Genomic DNA, 22,382 nt, shown 5'->3' with positions numbered 1-22,382 from the left:
CTTTGCTAAGTTTAATTGATGATAAAGCCATAAGAGACATAATCTCTCGTCTGTATCTCATGTCTATCTTGTATAATGAGTTAGATAAACCACTGCTTATGAAATTGTTGGCAGGCAGTATCACCAGCAGAAAAATTATTTACCTCCCAGTAATGAGCATTCAGGCAGGTGGGCAATGCTCAAAATTATTTTAAATGAAAAAGCTGGGAATCTACATAACGCTGCATATTTACAAATGAAAACGATGTCACAATTAAAGAACAAAATATTAACATGAATTGACTTCTGGTTATCTGTAAGGGACAGGTTGGAAGAACTAGAAATACATTATCCACAGAGATACAGGTATTAAAGAGAACATCTATTTTACACAATATCTAGCTGACAACATTCTAAGCTCAGCATTTTTCTGTTCCATGCTTGGGGTTGAACTGTCTTTTTTGTTGTTCAGGGATATAGGAGCTAACACCATAGCAACACTTCTAATTTATAATCTTTTATTTCTTCATTGATTTACCGACTAAACAATTTTTCCTCTTTAGGGTGACTCCTGGCAATTTTGGTTAACATATTAACAATAGATCTCCCTGTTGTGTATTTCATTTAATCATTTAAAGTTATGGGTTGGGCACACATTAGGATGTATTGGCTTTATCCTTAGTTTGGATCCATGATGGTAAACTGAATGGAAGTAAGGATTTTTTTTTTTTTTTTTACAGTAACGTTCCATGAAGCCTCAACACATTGTGCTAATGAAAAATTCCATATAACACAAGCTAAATCTCAAAATAAAACTGTTACTTTAATACCTTAATAAGTCTCAGAACTTTAGACAGGATGTTGGCTTAGTGGTTCCCAGACTTTTAAATTCCATGGAGCAGTGAAAAAAAAAAGTAGGGATCAACATTGGGCTGCCACCTTACTATTTTGCCAAGCTACTACCATAAACATTTCATAAAAGACACTTAAATACCATAAGAGTTGAAATAATCATAATAAAAAAATCAAATTTGAGCTTTCTATCGCAATATTTATATTTTTCCTTTGAGGAGAGCTGAATATTTACTCTTGGCCTAGAATCTGGGAACAATTGCCTAAAATGCTATTTAGTCCATTCACTTCACAATTTAAAAGGCTGAGAGGTGAGTGGCTTTGCCTGAGGTCAGCTAGTATTAAAATCAAGGAGAAAAAGCACAGCTTCTGACAACTAGAATTACACACCCTCACAGATACCCAAGCACAAAATACTGTATGTTGCTAATCAGAAGCTATAGTCAATGCCTATCTTAAAGCAAAACCAAATCAAAAACCTCCCTAACTAATGTAAAATCAAAAAATCTCACCTACTTTGTAGGAGAAATAGTAGGTACACATGGTTGTAGCTGTTTTTGTCAAGAAAGCAAATCATAAATTACCATAATTATATAACCTATGCCATAAATAGTGTGAGCTTCTAATTCTCTAAAATGTTTCTCTGTCTCAATTATATGGTCTACGGATGCCTAATAAATGTCTGTTGCATGAACAGATGAACAAGATTTTTCACATTAGAAACTTCTCAACCTAGTACAAACTCTTCAGAAATAACTAGAATATAAATGAAACAGAGAAAAAAAAAGATGAAAGCCCCACTTGTCTTGCCTCAACGAAATGAAAAGCACTTAGAAGCATTAAGGTGCTTAGCTAGAACAGTAATTGCACACAATGATTTTTGTGTAAAAAAATCTCATATTAACCTAACCACACTCACTTTGGTTTTTAGGTCAAATAACCTGAAAAGGGTTTTAATCATAAATGAATGCTAGTTCAAAAGCATGTAAACGTTTTAACATGACCTTGAAAATACATTTACCTAATTATTTTGGCCTTTCAAAATGCTCAAGATCTATATTTCACAGTAAGGTGGTCATTTATAATTTTGCCATACGTATACACACACTCATATAATCCTATAGTTTTGAGAACTGGTACCAGGTTCCCCGTGACATTACAAAAATGCATGACTAACAGTGTAATTTCAAATTCAAGATAAAGAATAGTCTGTTAAGTTAGAAGGATGTCCCTTTATCAGAAACACTGGGAGTTGATGCATTTATTTTTCTTTAAAACAGTTCATCTTTAAAAGCATGATTGCTCTGTTTTGCTGACATGCATACTTATCTTAAAAAGAAGGAGGTGGGCAAAGAAAAAATTTACCCTAAGAATCTAATAGAATTAGTTTGTAGGATTTTAGATTTTATGATGAATATGTGACTTAAAGACATGTCCAAGTTAGTTACATGGGCTTCTTAAAACCACTGTACAATTTTGTTACCAACTTTTATCTACAGTAATACACAAAACTATATATTTAAAAATAGCCATGATCATATATTATACAGGAATGTTGCTGTCAGGTTTGATTGCTGTCAAGGTAAATGCATTTTAGCAAGTAGAAACTTGTGATTGACTACTACTGAGAATTCACGTATACTAAAATAAATGATGAAGATATTTACCTGCTTTATCAATTTCAATTGTTTGCCCAATTTTCTATAAATTTTGCCATGATTTTCCTTCTAACCTATGAAATTCAAAGATCTAATCTATCTTTAAATATATTTATGAACTATTTGTCTTAATTCTTTTATTGCTAATTATTTTCAGTTTTTATATTTTCTTTTTTCTGAATCAACAATGAATGCAATGTTTCTGCTCGGAGTCTTTGAAGAATATTACATAAACAAACATTTGTCTTCAAATTTTTGCTTTTAAGAAAAAGATCATACAATTTAAAAGCCATGTGCTTGATTAGCTAGAGTGGGAAAAAAAAAATCTTCCCACGCCTTTGATCTAATCTTGTGACTACTATTTCTGTCAGGATATGTGGCTTAGTGATCAAAAGACTTGACATTATGTGTTCCGATTCCTTCCAAGTCCTCAGTTCAAGTGCTTACCATTCCTTGGGCCAGAATTCTGGAACATTAGATTTTAAGACATTCTTCATAACTAATTTAAATCTAGTATCACCTTTAACTAAATTTTCACTATTGGCTCCTTTAATGGATCCATCTTCATTAAATATCTATGAAGATAAATACGAAGAAGTTACCACCCCTTTATTATTGACCTGACTTATGAAATTAAGCAGAATAACATTCATCAATCATTTTGATTGAAAATTGTGAAGAACAGAAGCCATATTTTCTCAGTGTCATTACCAATGTCAAGAAAATCAAGGCCACAACAGGTCTTTCCTAGATTGTATTAAGAAATTAATGTAGCTGAATCACATCCTATTTAGTTTCTAGGTCAATATGAAAAGATGATAATTTTTCTTTGAAACTTACAAGTACAATCTGCAAATACATAATTTTGAGAATAATTTAATATGTTGACTTCAAGATACAACTATATTCTATATAAGATACAACTCTGTATGTCAGTATTTTAAAGAAACGGATCCTTAACAAGACCAAAATAACCCACAGGCCATGGGGTTGGTTTTTCCTTTTTTTTTTTGGTTTAAACAAATGTGCACCACGATGTTTCAACAAGACAAATGCCATGAATGTGAAAGCTGCAGTTTGCAATATACCACATTTAGAATCCAGCGAAGGTGAATTAGACAGAGGTGGTAGTCATTCCAATTAAACAATCAGGTAACTTCACGACAAGCTGATTTGCAGCATCAAAAGTGTCCATTTAAGTTTCTTTTTTCTTGATGATCAGAGGGCCCACATTGTCTCCAGTCTCTTCGTTATGTTTTGTGTGAGCCCCATCACAGAATGGGAACTAGGAAGAGAAAGAATGAATGTGAAACATCTAATCTCAAAATCAGTATTATGCTCGGCAGAGTAGAAGGTGATGCTTAATTCATACAACATAACATAAAGATTTTCTTGGCTATCTTATATAGGCTTTCTTAAACAGCATATGTAAACTACATATGCTACTTAGTAAGACGAAGAAATTGACTTGTGCATAACACACACATCATTTATTGAATTTCAGTGTGATTTTGATGACTGTTGAAGGCCTTTTTTATGTTTATATATTAGTTACATTCCTTTCTAGTGAACACGTTATTGCCTATTTACTTCTAAGAGTTTAAGTTCATTTATTTAAAATCAATTTGCGGCCAGGTGCGATGGCTCATGCCTGTAATCTCAACACTTTGGGAGGTTGAGGTGGGTGGATCATTTGAGGTCAAGAGTTCAAGACCAGCCTGGCCAACATGGTGAAACCCTGTCTCTACTAAAAATACAAAAATTAGCCGGGCATGGTGGCGAGTGCCCGTAATCCCAGCTACTCAGGAGGCTGAGGCTTGAACCTGGGAGGTGGAAGTTGCAGTGAGCCGAGACTGCGCCACTGCACTCCAGCCTTGGTCTCAAAAAACATAAAAATAAAAAATAAAAATAAAAATCAATTTGCATATTATTCCTTTGTTATTTTTGCAGCAATCTTTCCCAAATCTTTTCATTTTGCTTATTTTCTCCCCTTTCATACAAATATGCCAATATCTCCCTTTTTAACATCATTCATGGAGAGAGCTTTCTTCTAGAGATGTGACAAACATAAATTTCCATTCATTTTCATGAATTCACATTTTAGATATAACTGATGTTTTGGTGTCCAGTTGGAGGCAAAGGAACAAAACTAAACTTCTAACACAGTGTTTTGCAGAGTGTGGTCCAAAGAAGCTGAATCCTGCAAGACACTCTGATTTGGTTTCATTCTGTGTTAAAAAACATATCATATAGCCCATTTGAATCACAGCACACATTATTTTAATTTTGCTATAAAAAAAACAATTTTATCCTAGAGTTTCTCAAGGTGACTGGACTATGAACACTTTAAATTTTGATTTCTATTATCATAGTTTTCTGTAGAGCACACTTTGCAAATGCTGTTCTAAGACCCTGTTGCTTCAGCATTACTGGAGGCTATTGCTTCCCACATTATTACCTTTATTCGTAATTTTATCAAAATAAATTCTACATGTAAAATCACCTATTTATAGGTTCTATGTTATGTTGATCGGCCTACTACACTGGGATATTTGTATTTTAAACATTTCAGTGTTTTGTAGGGCTAGTTTTCCTTCATTATTCTTTGTTACCTTTTGTTTTTGAGACGGAGTCTCGCTCTGTCGCCCAGGCTGGAATGCAGTGGCACGATCTCGGCTCACTGCAAGCTCCGCCTCCTGGGTTCACGCCATTCTCCCGCCTCGGCCTCCTGAGTAGCTGGGACTACAGGCGCCCGCAACCGCACCCGGCTAATTTTTTGTATTTTTAGTAGAGACAGGGTTTCACTGTATTAGCCAGGATGGTCTCGATCTCCTGACCTTGTGATCCGCCCACCTCGGCCTCCCAAAGTGCTGGGATTACAGGCATGAGCCACCGCGCCCGGCCTGTTAACTTTATTAAACTTTATCACTTTATTCCTCCAGATAAGCTTGAGAATTTGTTTTGCCAAGTTTTAATTTCTTTTGTAGTTTTCATACTCAGATCTCATGTATATTCTGGTAAGATTATTTCTGTCATATTTTTAATCACTATTATAATTGTTATTTTCACATCTGAACATTCTTGCTATATAAAATCATTTTTAACAAGTATATCCTTCTCTATTGTAAAATGAAAAAAGAATTTAATAATATTTCACTTAACTCTTCAGGATTTTACACTTAGAAGGTATAATTATCAGTAATTTTTTTTCTCTATATTTGTATCTTTTATTTCTATTTCATGTCAAATGACGAGAGCTAGCATCTTTGCATTAATCTTGGTGTTTTGAATGTATCTACACTCTAGAATCTAGAGTTTCACTGTTTAGTCTAAGGTACGCTGTTGCTTTGAAGAAGCCTATTTAGAAGAGTAAAGTAAGAGGAGTCTTAGCCTTATGAGTAACAAGTACCTCATTACGTGCAGTGAAGGGAGCATAACAGATCAGTGAAACTCGACAATGATGGTATTTAATCTTAAACTTTGATATCCAAAAGTCTACTTGATGTTAAAGTAATCAAATTTTAATCTATCTGTAAATAATTGCAAGAGGCACTAAATTAGCTAAAAATTACAGAAAAACTCAAGGTATTGGCATATCTTATATTTCCAGATATAAATTCTATCCTGTCATAGAGGGCAGTGTAAACGTAATATATGTAAAGTTTATATTATTTATTATTTCTTTTTTTGAGGTCAATAAGATGTGGTACACAGTATATTCATACTAGAAACAAGCCTTGATGCAAAAACATAAAGTCAAGCTTTCAGTTTTTTCTTGGCATGGATGAGGAAAGAGGCTATAAAAATTAAACTAAAATGTATCCCACAGCAAAGTACAGCATTTCAAAGTGACATATGTTTAATAAACAAACACATATGATTTTACAGTGAGTATAAAAGTTTACATTGTAAAGACTCTATTTTTATAAATAGCACACACAAAACACTTCACTAAATTAAATCCATGCAGTCTACATTTCTGAAAAATGAAGTATTTCTAAATAACTTACTGAAATGGCATGTTTAACTTTTATTTCTTTTTTAATCTTATGTTGAAAATATTAGAAACTAACATTTTCTCAAATTATTTTCCTCCATATACAGAATAGGAGAGAAATCTATAGAAAAATATACAAAGAAAATCTTACAAAATATTAAGAAAGTCATATATCAAAAGTGAGAATACATTTTTTTCTCATCACCCAATTCTGCCTAAAAACTGAAATTAGCCTGTTTCTTCATATTCTTAAAAGCAAACAAATAAACAAATAAACATTTCTTTAAAAAGCAATGAGTAGTTTATCCTGGTTATTTGTTAATAAACTTTCATGCAATTAAAGTGTATAAAGCTTTTATGACTTTATAATGCAAACTAGGTGTTAAAAATAATTTTGTTCAGAGACATATTTTTTAATGGTATTTTTTATATCACTTAACCCTAGGAATTACTGCCTTATGTGTCTTGCTTTATTTCTGCCCTATGCAGGAGAAAGATAGTATGTGGTGGATATAGTTTTGTTTTTTTTTTAAGGGATTAAATTAGATTGCACAGTGGTGCAATCGCAGCTCACTGAAGCCTCCATCTCCCAGGCTCAAGGGATCCTTCCATCTCAGCCTCTTGAGTAGCTAGGACTACAGGTGCATGCCATCACACTCAACTAATTTCTACATTTTTTTGTGGAGACAAGGTTTCACTACATTGGCCGTTACATTCCTAAAGTGTTGGAATTACAGGCCTAAGCCACTGTGCTGGCATTATATACTTTCAAATACAATGTAGGAAGTACAGTAATTTTTACATTAAATAATGTACAAAAATATGAGAATTTTATTAACTCTTTCATTAAAAATTTTGAAATCTGTTAAATTGTTTTAAATTATGAAAAAAACACAAAGAATATTAAATTCAGTTCATGTAGTATTGATACTTAATTTATTCTAAGATGTCAGTGTTTGTTTATTAACAAATCCTGGAAAAAGTCTGTAAACCAAATTTCCTTTATGTCCAGAAAACATCATTTGTTTGTTAACACAATTTGAACACTACAAATCCCAAATATCTTTAAAAGTGGGGAAGAAAGGGTTAGAAGAAGTTGGAATAAAGCTTTAGTAAAAAAACACTGGAGATCCTTGCTCTCCACCTGGAAAGTTAGCAATGCTATATGCATCTTCAAAAAAACACAAGATTTCTTTTTAATGGCCCCACATTTCAAGTTATGCCTCTGTTTTAATAAATGCTCCTCTTTGACTTATCTCTTCCACCTGAAACAATTTTCTTTTAAAGACTATCTTCCTTCTCTGAACTTCGTACTTTGTATTAGAGTTTTGATTTTCTGTCCCAAGGAAGTTGCCTGGCACCATTTTGGCTCATTACCATAAACTGTCCAGAAAAATATGCTTGTTTTGGTTGAGAACGAAAACGAAGTAATGAGATTTTTGAGACTAACCTAGAGATTATGACATTTTATACCATTCTTATGTACCTACTTCAATAAACCTGAGACAGTAGCTATAATATGAAAACGTACAAAGAGAAATTAAGATTTTTATAAGACTGTCTTTATGTGGATTGGCCAAGGAATGTCACCAACATTCAGAATATCGTTTTTATGAAGAAAGACTCAGTAAAACCCACTTCTAAGCCATTAACAGGATGGAGGATTTCTCTTTTTCCCCCAACACCCCCCTCCCCCCCAAAAAAACCCAGGATCAAGCCTACTACCATGATAAAACAAAAGTATCACAACTCAAATCTTACACTGTAAATGAAAGAAAATGAGTCTAAATATGTCCAGTTGCATTTCATTTCAATTTCAGTTGAGCTCCTGATGTTAACTGGTAAGACTTTCCTCTCTTTCTTCTTAGTCTGTATTCTTTTGCTGTCCTTGCTTGAACTGCCTCCTAGGTGGCCATCATACAACTCAGCAAATGATGTAACCAACCTGAAGTTGCAGGGAGAGGAACCTAGCAGTACTACATCCCATACCCTTCCCTCTTACATCAGAGTCCTTCATCTTCTTGTTTCGAAAGCAAGACTATCTCTTCCTTTTTAAGGCTGAGTTTCACATCTGTGCTCTTACCCTCATTTCCTTCCACCCTTTGTCAAGATACCACTGACTCAAATAGTATCTTTCCCTGTAGTCACTTTAATCATTTCCTCTATACTGGCTCCTTTCATTCTCACTTCAAATATGGATAGCCCTTTTGTGAAATACAGTTGGCCCCATCTGTATCTGTGGGTTCCACATCCATGGATGCAACCAACTGCTGATAGAAAATACTCGCTAAAATAATTGTATGGCTACTGAGCATGTACACTTTTTTCCTTGTCATTATTCTCTAAACAATACAGCATAACAACTATTTACATAGCATTCACACTGTATTAGTAGGTATTATTTGTAATTGAGAGATGATGTAATAATTTAAAGTTTACAGGATTATGTGCATAGCTTATAGGCAAATACTGTCATTTTAAATCAGGGGCTTGAGCATTCTCAGATTTTGGTATCCATGGGAGGTCCTGGAACCAATCCATGGACACCGAGGGAAGCCTGTATTATAAAATATACCAATTTCTGGGCCGGACACAGTGGCTGACACCTGCAATCCCAGCACTCTGGGAGGCCAAGGTGGGTGGATCACTTGAGGTCAGGAGTTCAAGACCAGCCTGGCCAACATGGTGAAACCCTGTCTCTAGTAAGAATACAAAAATTAGCCGGGCATGGTTGTGCATGCCTGTAATCACGGCTACTCAGGAGGTTGAAACACGAGAATTGCTTGAACCCAGAAGGTGGAGGTTGCAGTGAGCTGGGATCACGCCTCTGTACTCCAGCCTGGGTGACAGAGTGAGACTCTGTCTCAAGAAAAAGAAAAAAAAAAGCCAAGCTAATTTCTGAAACATGAGATGACATACCAATGCTGGCAAGAGAAGCACTGGACAAGAGGGAGGGATATGTTTTTAAAAAATGTAATTTCTGCACATTACTAAGAATCTGATTCATTAGGGTTGGGAAACCTGCTCACAATGTTACAGACACACAACAGGTTACTAGTGACTGCATCTTAAGAATGAATTAGAATTGAAGTTTGTATCGCATATAACATTTTTTCCATTGGTAAAATGATGTTTAAATTTTGTTATAAATGCAACTGGTTTGTATGAGGGAAAAATTACTGACTATAAACTCAATGTAGCCACTTAATCAAAGGTATTAATTAGTCTTTGTGAACTGGCCTGTAAGTGTGTGACTTGGCACCTGTGTGATAACCTTAGAACCACAGGAATGTGGGGAGTTTCCAAAAGTGTCTGAAGAATAACAACATTTGTTAACTTGGGTAATATTCAAAGCAAACTGTTAATTGATTAATGCAGGAATAAGTGCCCAAGATGCAATGAAAATTCAGAACTGACAAATTCAAGACACAAAGAGGATCACTAAATGGCATAAAAGATAAGCCAGACAGGAAAAAAAAAAGGCATGAAAACTGGAAATAAAATGACTGGTCTCATTCCCTCTCTTAGTCCTCTCTCAGTCCACCTACAGGAAATGGCAGTCCCTGGTCTAACCATCTGGAAACTCTAAATTGAAAAATGAAAGAATAATCCGGGAATGTTTTGAATTAAAAAGTCTAATAAACATTTATACCACTAGTTTCTGTCCATTGGTGATTCTTCCTGAAATATTTGAGATCTTAGTTCATGAAAGCCCATATTTAGTTTATTGGATTCTTTGCCCTCTGGGAAAACCCACTCAAAGCAAACACCCTTTACTTGATCTCAAAGCCAAGCTGTAGTGTTCACTCAAGCAATTATCTTACTTTTCTTTCCATTCACTGTTGCATCTACGGAAAATACAACATAGACTTCTGTCATTTCTTTATTAGTTAATTTGCACTTTAACTCACTTGGACATAGCTTCTATTCTAATTACTCCATTGAAATGACACCAAAATGGCAATTGCTTAATCTAATAGTCTTGTCTATTCACGTAGTTGTCTTTGCACAGGCCAATGTTCAGTACCAAATCTTTGAAACTTTTCCCTCTTCTACTTTGAAGCTGTGATATTTTTAGTTTTATTCTAACCACTCTGACCCATTCCATCTCCTTAAATGGCTCTTGTCCCCTTTCCAAAATGCAGAAAATTCTCCAAGATTTCATATTTAGCCCTTGATTTTTATCCATATCAAAGATCAGTTGCATTCCTATACTTGACTCATCAGTTTTGCTGATCTCTATCTCCAACCCCGATGTCTCACATTTCACGTTGTCTGCTGTGCATTTCCATTCAACTATCACCTCAAACTCGCTCTCTGAAACAGAACTCCTTATTGCTGTCCTGGAAAATTAGCCTTTCACCTTGAATCTCTTATTTCTGTTAATGGCATAACCCTCTTCTAATCCTACATGCTTAGATCCTTCAATGAGCTTTAGTTTTTCTCCCCTAGTCTTTCACACAGAAGTCAGTGCATTTGGCTGATCCTTTCCCCAAAATGTTTTATGTCTCTGCTCATTTGTCCCCATTTCCATAGCTAGCACCCCGGTAAAAGTATCATAACTCTATGTTTGAAACCCCTGTCAAGGAGCTCCCCATGTCTGGAGTCACAAACTCCTCACACTGGTCCTCAAGACTCTCCTCAATTTAGATTTATTCCTGGCAGAAGGGCAGTACAAGAACCAGACTAGATTCTTTATCCATTTCACCTTTGTTCACAAGTCCTTTCTTGCAGATTTTGAGTCTCCAATATATGCAGTTTATTCAAATGCTACCAATTTTTCTCAGAGCAGTTTAACTCCCAAGTATATGACTATGCTTTCCCAGAAGATGTGGTGTTTTTTTAATTAAGAAAAAAAAAAAACAAACAAAAAACAGAGACTGGGTCTCACCATGTTGCCCAGGCTGGTCCTGAACTCCTGGCCTCAAGTGATCCTCCTGCCTTGGCCTCTCAAAGTATTAGCATTCCAGGTGTGAGCCACTGCACCCAGCCTCATGGTGTAATTTCTTCCTTTTAGCTTCCATTTATTTAGACCACTTACACTACATGTACTATATACATGTGACATTTGCTGTTTTACTCTTTAATGTTTCTCATGCATGCATATATAGTAGATAGTAAATGAACTATTGAAGATCACTAAGGAACTATAAAACTCCAACTTACAAATTCCACAATTTCTAGATGTATTACTTTATTATTTTCTAGTTAACCCCACTAGTACTTACCAACAATTTTAAATTCCAAATGAATAGTGCTCTTCATAATTTGTTGTAATGAGCCTATTAATTTTTGGTTTATATTCAATATATTCATCAAGGAGTTTTTGAACAAAATGGCATAACCTAAGTACTTTATGACTGGATTTATTGGGAGAAAGGAGTGAAATATGCTTTCTAGTATGAGTTGAGTAATCCTTATCTGAAATACTTGGTCAAAAAAAATGAAAAGAAAATGCTTGGGACCAGAAAAGTTTTGGATTTCAGATTTTTTCAACTTTTGAAATGTTTGCATATACATAATGAGGTTATCTTGGGGATGGGATCCAAGCCTAAACACAAAATTTACTTATGTTTTATATATACCTTATATACGTAGCCTGAAAGTAATTTTATACAATATTTTACATAGTTTTGTGAATGAAACAAAGTTTGTATACAATGAACCATCAGAAAGCAAAGGTGTCACCATCTCAGTCACACATGTGGACAATCTGTGGTTATCTTGCATCACCATCATTCCCGACTATGAATTTATATGCTACTGATAAGCAATCATTTTCTTGCATGTATTCACATGTCAGTACTTAACAGTAAAAAACATACCATTAATTCAGTTAAAAAAAAAGTGCTCTGGGAAATTAAGCAGCATAATAGCACCACCAGAATACCTACATCAGCAGCTGGGGGGGCCTTTTTTCCCCTTGGGTCACTGACTTAACTGTGTCCTGTGCATCTGTGTTTTGACTTCAACTAGTGAACTGTCACATGAGGTCAGGTGTGGAATTTTCCACTTGCAGTGTCATGTCAGTGTTCAAAATATTTCAAATTTTTGAGCATTTCAGATTTCAAATTTTTGGATTAGAGATGCTCAACCTTTACCTAGTACGTGGCTTCTTCCATATTTGTGACAAGTTATTTGCGAAAATGACCCTCTACTATGGGAAGAGATCCCCAACATAATGTGCTTTCAAAAACAGATACATCATTTTTATTGATTTTTGGGGGGGCCCTTTAACATTATTTTTTTCATTGTATTTTATTTTATTTTTTGAGACAGGGTCTCATTCTGTCGCTGGAATGCAGTGTGGTGCAATCACAGCTAACTGCAGCCTCAACCTCCTGGGCTCAAGTGATCTTCCTGCTTCAGCTTCCTGAATAGCTGGGACTACACGTGCATGCCACCATGCCTGGCTATTTTTTTTTTTCAACAGATGGTCTCACTATGTTGCCCAGGCTGCTCTTGAACTAATGGGCTCAAGTGATCTGCCTCAACCACCTAAAGTGCTGGGATTACAGGTGTGAGACACCACGCCCTGCTGAAATCCATTTTATTTGAATGCTAAGAGTGGTAGTACAGTGTTTATACCATATTTCTCACAACACACCAGAAATCCTGAAGTCATTTGGTGTACAAATCCTTTTAAGATGCTCGAGACAGTATTTTATCAACTGTGGATCACTAGCTGCCATCATGTCTAAAGCCTGCAGATTTCATAGATGACACCCCAAAAGAGACTTGATAAAACACAATTCTCATATAAGAAAACAAGATTTTAGGATCCCATATTGTTAGATATTTAACCAGAGGAGTTGCAGCTGAAAGAAGGTATAGGACATTTACCAGATAAGTTTTTACGGGTAATTTTAAAGAAGTTTCTTTTCAAATTTCTAACACTTGTCTTAGCATCTGGTGCTTGAAAGCTCAAAAAAAAATTTTTACTTCTTTTGCTTCTCTTTGTGATTAGGCTGTACACTTCACTTCCTGGGACAGTGGAAGCTAAGAAATCCTAAGAGAAAATTAAAGGGATTTTCCTCTTTTCTTTGGCCAAGAATATGGTTAAATCTGCCTGAACTCGATGAGGGTACAACGTGATTCTACTGTATATTGGTTAGATATTTTAGAAAATATATTCCTTTAAGAGCATATGGAAGACAAAGAAGAATAGGATTCATTTAAAAAAAAAAAAAAAAGAAAGAAAAAGCGATATTATAACAGGTCACACGTGGTGGCTCATACCGGTAATCCCAGCTACTCGGTGACTGAGGCACAAGAATCACTTGAACCAGGAGGTGGAGGTTGCAGTGAGCTGAGATCACACCACTACACTCCAGCCTGGATGACAGAGCAAGACTCTGTCTCGACAACAACTAAAAAGGGATATCATAACAATATCTGGTGATACAAGTCTGACAGAATAATTTAAAAAGAAATATAACATTGAAAATGGTACTGTATGAAGGAATTGCTTTCCTCACCTTTTTAGACCTCCAACAACGGCAGTACACAGCTTTATCTCCCAAATCCTCCATGTCAAAAGCATGTACTATCTTGGGGTTGTCTTTCTGGATGTGAAGGTTTATCATCGCTTTATTTCGATGATCTTTAACATAAAATCTTTTGTAAGCTAGGTAACCAATTGCAGCTGTCCCAGCAGCAATAGTAACTGCTGCGATCCATTCAACTAGAGCAGGGAAGGAAAACAAATAATTATCAAAACCAAAATATACACCAATAATATCACATGAATGTCGGAAAATCAAGTTTTTGAGTATTAAGCATCCTAATAGTCCAAGGTTTTTAATGTTAACAAAATGACCAGAAAACACTGGTATAATAGTCCTTTGTCATGACTTTCCCTGGCCCTTATTGAAGCAATTGTGTATTTTCTACTGAGTGATGACAGATACATTAAGAAGAAGAAACTTAAAATTATTATTTTAGAGCTGAAATAAAAAAAACCCAAAGCTCAATAATCATTTAAAAAGTGTTTATGAGTAGATTTTAAATAACATGTGAACTTGCAGGTAACTACTGCTTAAAAAAAAAAAAGTCCTGAAACATAAAAATTCAGATTACAAATAACATTTTGTTATGTTAACAAAATGACTCCGTTGAGTTTATTTAAATAGTAAGATCCCTTAGTGATTTTTAAATTATTTAATTTACCAAAACTCAATTGCAACTACTGCAGAAAGCTGTTTAAGAGAAATGACACCCAAAGAAACAGACAAACAAAACAAAACCACCCTTAATGTTAAACATTCAAAGGAATATATGTAGCAGGATTCCAGGTTTCAAAGTCATTCTTCATTCAAAAGTCCTTTTTTAAAATTTCAAAGTGTTTTCTCATTAAAATACAAATCAGAATGTACTAACTTCATATTTTGTAGAAAACATGACTAATATAAGTATAGTTATATTCTCATTTAATAAATTCTAAATTTATTTTAATTTCCTATAAAATTTATTTTAAATTTAATGGCATTATTCTGCTTTCTAGTAATAAAAAAACTGTTTGACTAACAAGCCATCTAGTTATTCTTTTCAAACAGCTTTTCAAGTCTTTAGAAACCCAAGGGCTTAACAACTACCCCAGCTCCAGGCAATGTTGGAGAGAAGAAAGTTCTGCATAATCTGGTTAGCCTCAGCCTCAGAGGAGAGTTGTCTATTCCCAGCATGGAGTGGGCTGCAGGAAGAAGTTGAACAGGGGTCAGGATAAACACACTGGACTCCTTCCCAGCACTTTCTGAGTCAGATCTTCAGTGTTTGAAATAAGTTCCCAGACTATCAAATAAAACCCTAGAGAGATAAGTACAAAAAAACACATTCCAAGGCCAAATAAAAACACATAATGAATAATTAGTTGTATAGTTTACTTGCACTATTGAGTCAAATTTCTTATTTCACCATACCTAATAGTACCTTACATAAAACTGGAGCTTAATCTTCTAAAACTGTAATAGAAAGGATCATTCTCAGTCTCTTGCATCTTGGTCTCCTTTTCTAGTTTATTTAACAATTTAGACTTTATCTAACTTATTCCTGCATTTGCTCATCTTGTAAGAGGGCATAATTTCTGCCCCTTCTGGTTTATCCTCACTTTCTAATTAACGTGTTCCTTGGATTTCATTTTCAACCACGGTAGTATTTTTCTTAACAAATTAACTTATACTGTTTTCCTTCCCATAACATTATCATTCTTTCTTGCGATAATTCCCTAATAAACATTAACGTTTCGTCTTTCCCAGGTCCTGCATGACTGAGAAGACAAGTTAATATATCATCTGACAGCTTCAAACCTTTGGCCTCATCAGAAGACGTTTTTTAAGGAGGTACACATTATGTGTAGATTTATTTCGAATTGTAGTGCTGCTTCATGGTATTACCCTGTGGTTATTCCAAGCAGGTCTACAACTTTGCCATGACTTCTAGCTAGATTCATGATCTTCCTTTCTAATGTTATTTACCATGGAACTTTCTTGAGAAAACATTTCCTATGCCAGGAGCTGTAGCAATCCACTTCTTAGCTAATGGAAAGCCACTCTGAATAGCTAATGCACCTATCACAAAATGGGCTAAAACGCTGCTTTGCATAGTATATGCACCATAACATTTGCTGAACATCATCTTTAGTACAAACTTAAAAGGGGGCAATATCCCAAAAGACTAAAATAATGCAACTTCCTTAATGCTGTCGATTTTAGTTACACTTTACTTTTTAGGTGAATTATAAAGTACTTCATAACATATTTGTTTGATGGCACCTGCATATTGCAAAAAGTCCTGAGATCCAAAGAACTACAATTGGTTAGTATTAATTTGTTTCATGACCTAAAAAGAGAATACTATAGGAATTTCTACAAGAAACTCATCATGATAGGTGAAAATAATCTCTCCTAGTCATTAAAACATTCTTCTTGCATTCTTTTTTCTCATATAATTTGCCAACTGCACCCACAGGTCACTTTTTTTTTTAAGCTTTACCTCCCTTGGATTTTGTGATGGTGGGAGAGAGGACAGAATAACTGACATGGAAAAGGGGTAACACCAAAGGCATCATTGAAAGAAATGGAAACTGACTACAGATACCCAAGACTAGCTGCCCTGTGGGGAATCAAAACACACACTTTGTGCTCTACCCCCTAACCCCTAGCAAGTGCCACTTATGACCCTATGCCAATGTCACAGTACCATGTGTTCGAGGAAAATAGCTTTGTATTTGCTCTAAGGTCTTGAGAAAACAATTTCCATTTCTTTTTTGTTTTTTCCCTTCCCAAATTCTAATTCTCTAATCTCACTAGGGACAAATGCAATAGTTCCCAGAAGTAAAAAAAAAAGAAAAAAAAAAGTTGCTATTTTATCACTTCATGAGTGTAGCCTGAATCATCAGTCTTTTCTGGCAAAAAGCTGTGGATGCCACTGGCAACTCTAAGGGAAAAGGAAATTATACAGAGATAGACAAAAATGATGACAGGTCCAAAAGTCAACAATTAGGATAAAGAAAGAACTGAAGACCTGAGAAATTGAACAAATAAAAATAGCAACATCCAATAATACTTGATAACCGGGTATATGCCTATTAAGAATTGTCACAATCTCAGAAGCAACAAGGAACTTTACTGAGACCCAAGTAGCTGGGATTATAGGTGCCCGCCACCAAGCCTGGCTAATTTTTGTATTTTTAGTAGAGACGGGGTTTCACCATGTTGGCCAGGCTGGTCTTGAACTCCTGACATCAGGTGATCCGCCTGCCTTGGCCTCCCAAAGTGCTGGGATTACAGGCATGAGCCACCATGCCTGGCCCTCACTTTTCTTTTCTATAGACATTTCTCAAGGACAGTTAATTCCTGTAGTTAGGTCAAACCCCACCCTACCAGACCTCGTGTAACCATGCTTTATATCTACACAAATATCATTAAAGATCACAAATGTAGAGAAAGGTAACATTTCTAATAATTTCTAAATAATCCTCCCATTTGCTTATTCTTCCATTGGAGTACTATTGTATAATCTTTGGTTTCCTCTTTAAAATTATTGAGAGAGAAAACGTGGACTTGTTCCCAAACTGAACAGCCTTGTATATAACCCAATCTTTAGCTATTTTTTTTTTTTTTTTTTTTTTTTTACCGTGAGCATTATTTTGCTTTAACTTGGAAATCTCTCACAGCTTCTTTTACCTTAGCCCCTTTTCTGCTCTAAACTGCCCTCTCCAGCCCACCATCAACTGCCATAGAATCATGTTTCTCCTCTTCTATCAGGAGAGGGGGAGGGGAATTGTGCTTAAACCCTTCCCTCCATTAGACCTCCCATAGGCTGGCAGGCTGTGCCTGGTAATTTTTTTTTTCTCAAGGCCTGGCATATAAGTGGTATTCAATAATGTTGGTTGAGTCAAAATAAATAATGGATGACTAATTTAAATTTGCAATTCCTACGTGCAATTTTTCTATCCTTATACTGCATTGCTCTTACACTAAATGACTTATCTTTACCTTCTTCTTAACCTGCTGTATCAGAGTGTGGAATTTGCTCCCTGATACATATATTAAAAACAAACAAACAAAAAACTTCAGGCATATATAAGAAGCTACATTTAAAAAAAACTTTATTATGGACCATTTCAGACACACACAGGGAATACTATAATAAACCCCATTTACCCTCAACTAGCTCTAACAACCATCAATTTAGCCAATCTATAGCTCCAAATACCCCCCTTATTTTTCTTTCTTTCTTTTTTTTGAGACAGAGTCTCGCATTGTTGCCCAGGCTGGAGTGCAGTGGTGCAATCTCAGCTCACCGCAACCTCTGCCTCCTGGGTTCAAGCAATTCTCGTGCCTCAGCCTCCCGAGTAGCTGGGACTACAGGTGCATGCCACCATGCCTGGCTAATTTTTTGTATTTTTAGTAGAGACGGGGGTTTCACCACGTTGTCCAGGCTGGTCTCGAACTCCTGACCTCATGATCAGCCTGCCTCGGCCTCCCAAAGTGCTGAGATTACAGGCGTGAGCCACTGCGCCCAGCTCTCTTTTCATTTATTGTTTATAACTTATAGGAGCTATCCCCTTTATTTTCAGTATGATCCATACATTCCTTTTCAGACGAAAAGAAACCCTTAAATAGTGACTTTAAATGACTTGGTGAATTTAGTGAACCAAAATAATATTTTCCTATGTTGAGGTTAAATGAATTAGAAAATTAGTTTCAATAAAATACACAAGAATATAAAAGAGAATAAGAATTTATGAAATGTAATTTTGGTTACAAGCATTGTAATGATCAGGGTTTGGGATAGATAATGAAGTATAAGATGAACAGACAAATCCCTATTTTGCAACTTGAGGGTAAAGTAAAAAAAAAAAAAAGTGATTTCAGGGGAAGGCAGGTTAAGGAAGGCCTTTTAAAATTATCTGGTTTAGTTGGCTTTTTTTTTTTTTTAAAGATGAGGGTGAATTATGAGTGACTTTAGGCTGAAGAAAATCTTTATGAGGTGCTAAATATTTACAAACAACAGGTATCACTGAGGCAAAGATTTAAGCAGAAGAAAACGGCATCTGGAGGACATGGAGAGAGAATAGCCTAAGAGTTAACATCTTCCTTGTAAATAGAAGGGAAAGGGTTAAGGGTGAGAGTGATCAATGAGTGCTAGAGTTATCAAGGAGCAGGATGATGTTCAGAAAGGTCATCTATTTGGATATAAGGAGGAATCATAAGAGACCGGACGAGTAGGCAGTGAAGGCCACTTAGTACTAGAAAATATAATAAACTAATGGTCTTATCGACTATACTGGTATCAAGAGCTATCTCAATGATCAGTATCTTAAGAGTATTTCAGTTCCAATCATTCATTCTCATTGCCTCTGCCTGATTCCGGTCCTGGCCTGGTTCCCGTTAAATTTTATTTATAAACTACCTTTTATTTTTCTTCTGATGATGAACAAGAGTTATGCATACATGTACACACTTTATAGTTAACATATATTTGTATAGAGCTTACCATTGTCACATATCATTCTAAACACTTTATAATTACAAATTATAAATTTGTAATTGAGAAGAGCCATATCTTTCCCCTAATTAAAAGATCTAAATTGATTTTCAATCTGTAGGAATAAATTTGGTTTAAAGTTTGAGAGGAGAACCAATCTTCTGTGTGATCTAAACATTAAAAGTTAAATCCCCTCGACATTCTCTGCCCCTACCTTGCCTACCTACTACTATATTGAGGAGGAAATTGTTGGTAGAAGAGATTTACAAAGGCTTTGGGCCTCTCCCTACAGTCCTCATGACAACTTTCATGCTTTTTGCTGAAATAAAAAAGTAGTCATGGCAGGGTGTGGTGTCTCACATAGGTAATCCCAGCACTTTGGGAAGCCAGAGGACCAAGGAGAAAGGATGGTTTGGGCTCAGAAGTTCAAGGTTGCAGTGAGCTATGATCACAACACTATACTCCAGCTTGGGCCACTGAGTGAGACTCTGTCTCAAAAAATAGATAGTAATCACTCCTCATAACAAAGTCGAAGACTTCCAGTTGAAGCCAATAACCTGCTTCAGTGATTTCCTATTCCTTAGGCAATGGAAAATGATTGGGAAAGTTGCCTTTGAATTCCCCTATGGTTAGACTTGAAAAACAAAAGAAAACAAAAAAATGTCTTGTTTAAAAAAGAAATCTTGCAGACTAGCCTGCAGATAGTGGTAAGTCCTAGGGGGTTCACCTGTTTCACGTTTCAATAATATGCAACCCAAATAGAGTTTAGTGTTCATGTACAATGATCCCACATTTTAAACACACATTGTGGAATCTTTTGGTCCACCTCAAACATGTGCAGTCTTCCTGTAAAATTAAAAATATCAGCGGCACAAGTCACATCAACATCTCGTTTCACAAGTCTTAATCCCAAGAGAATATAGTTTTTTAAAAAACAAAAACAAAAATCACACCCTATTTTAAATGCACCAAGTTGCCTCTGTTAAAAAAAGTCTCAAGATGAGTATCCTTTAATATAATTTTTGCAAATAATAATCTCTATATCATTAGTAACTTCGAAAAGTCATGGAATATCACCCTTAGCCAGGTAAATTTTGTCAACAGAAGTGGAACTCTCCAATTTTTGGAAACTACCTATTAAAAAATTAGGGCTCAAGTTAGCAGGGACTTTATATTACCTGGCACTACAGATGCTCAATATTTACCGAACGTATTTTCAATTCACCTCTGGACAATCTCTTTGCCTTTACTCAAAACCTTGCGAAGTGGCGTTTTATAGAGGGTCAAAGATCACACATACCGTGTGTCTGGTACACAGTATTATATTAACAATTATAACATCACCAAGAATGGTTATAAAGTGAAACTCCACACTAAATGACTGCTTATAAAGTCTCTTAATTTTATTATAATGGGACTTTCTGCGAAATACTGTTTCCAAACGCTAGGTACTAGCACAGGGGAAAGAAGACTCAGAAAGCTGAAGGTTCAACGAACGCGGTTTTCAATCCTTTATCCTGGACTACTGCCACCGAGTGTCAGATGCCAGAGGAATAATAAAAAACCGGGAAAACTGAAAACCTCGGATTGCGCTTCATCCCTTGAAAAAAAAATCTCCAAAACTAAGATGTGATTAGTTATGCAATGCTTCAGGATTGCAGGAAATCGACGTTGTGGCCCGACGCTGACTGAAACATGAGAAGGGCAAACAGGTTTGCTGTTTTCTCCCACCTTTCCTTCTTTTCCAGGCTCCGTGACTTAAGGACATGAAAGCGTCTTAGGGGAGAACAAGAAAAGCTAGCGGCGCGGTCATTAGGTGTTACGGTTTGGCTAGTTGGGATAAACGTGGACTCTAGTCCGGCATGGCCCCAAACCATCAATCCATCCCTGACCTCGCCCCCTTTCGCTATCGGGCCCAGGGCCCGCAGCCGGGCCGAGCGCTTGCCCTTCTGCATCTCAAGGTTACAGGACCGGCGGGCGCGTAGAGCAGCGGTAAAACAACCCGGCCGAACTGCGGGCGCGGCAACCGCTAAGCCTCACCAGCCTCACCCGCTCCCAGGCCCCACTTCACCTCGTACACTGGAACTGGAAGTCAGACTCATGGCGCCGTCGCTTGCAAGGCGTGTGCACTAGGATACCGAGCACAAACGGGTTCACGCGACCGGCGAGAGTAAAGGTGCCAGCGGCGTACTAAGGGCACCGACTCCGCGCTGCTACCGCGCAGGCGCCGCGGCGGGTCGTAAGCACGTGTGTGAGCTCGACCCTGGTAGGTGCTGAGCATGCGTAGAGCTGTCCTGGTCCTTAAGGAAGTCTGGACTCCGGATTTTGACAGCCACGGGAGCGGGGAGGAGGAAGAGCCTTAGGCAGCAACAGAGTTTGCGCAACGCCGAGGGGCGGGGCCCTGAAGCGGAGGGGCAGGGCCCTGGGATTAGGGAATCCAGGCCAGATTTTACGTCTCTTCCAGGTGTGTGGGCTTCTGGGGACAGAAACTGGTGTTAACAGGACACTTACTTTAATCAGATACCTAAGACCCGTTTTTCTTGCTCGGAGCTTATGACGACTTACCTTCAAGGCCAGATCCAGCTTTTATGTAACATGCCAGTGGCAGACATACAGGAATCAATGACTGAGTCCCATTCCAGTAACTCGCGTAGCTACCGGTGTCCATCCCTTTCTGCTTTTGATGTAGTTATCTACTCAGGACCTTGGAACCTGCACTATCTTAAAGGTCGAGTGGGAGAGAGAAAAAACTTGCTCCTTTCTTTGAAAAACATGTTCACTTAAAAAAATTAGAATTTTTCAAAGAAAAGAAAGAAAAAAATTAGAATTTTTCTCTGTCTTCTACTGTCTGAAATTCGTGTCGGCTCCAATTTTATTTTATTTTTACGTTTTAGTTTTTGGTAAGAGCG

General features: G+C 36.4%; 1 protein-coding gene across 3 annotated transcripts; it reads right to left on the bottom strand.

Moving 5' to 3' along the window:
• Positions 1-480: 480 nt before the first annotated feature.
• On the bottom strand, positions 481-21,698 carry CISD1 (CDGSH iron sulfur domain 1). 3 transcript variants are annotated; one of them, XM_032137747.2, is made up of 3 exons: positions 21,545-21,698; positions 13,965-14,170; positions 481-3,774 (listed from the first exon to the last, which is right to left on the bottom strand). In XM_032137747.2, the coding sequence occupies exons 1-3, from the start codon at positions 21,573-21,575 to the stop codon at positions 3,685-3,687; spliced, it is 327 nt and encodes a 108-aa protein (XP_031993638.1). In that variant the 5' UTR covers positions 21,576-21,698; the 3' UTR covers positions 481-3,684. The 3 variants fall into 3 exon arrangements, with proteins under 3 accessions (XP_031993638.1, XP_058292239.1, XP_058292240.1); XM_058436256.1 differs by lacking the exon at positions 21,545-21,698 and adding an exon at positions 15,081-15,267; XM_058436257.1 differs by lacking the exon at positions 21,545-21,698 and adding an exon at positions 15,014-15,035.
• Between the last annotated feature and the right edge of the window lie 684 nt (positions 21,699-22,382).

The sequence above is a fragment of the Hylobates moloch genome, unplaced genomic scaffold (genome assembly GCF_009828535.3).
Source record: "Hylobates moloch isolate HMO894 unplaced genomic scaffold, HMol_V3 SCAFFOLD_3, whole genome shotgun sequence".
NCBI classification, from domain to species: Eukaryota; Metazoa; Chordata; class Mammalia; order Primates; family Hylobatidae; genus Hylobates; species Hylobates moloch.
This window is presented reverse-complemented; position numbering and strand designations above follow the sequence as displayed.

Coding starts and splice junctions, on each gene's coding strand:
- CISD1 (XM_058436256.1), bottom strand. CDS start 15,120: ATGCAGAACTTTCTTCTCTCCAACATTGCCTGGAGCTGGG. Junction 14,171..15,080: donor CAACATTGCCTGGAGCTGGG/GTAGTTGTTAAG, acceptor TCCCTGCTCTAG/TTGAATGGATCGCAGCAGTT. Junction 3,775..13,964: donor GTTGTTGGAGGTCTAAAAAG/GTGAGGAAAGCA, acceptor TTCTCTTCCTAG/TTCCCATTCTGTGATGGGGC.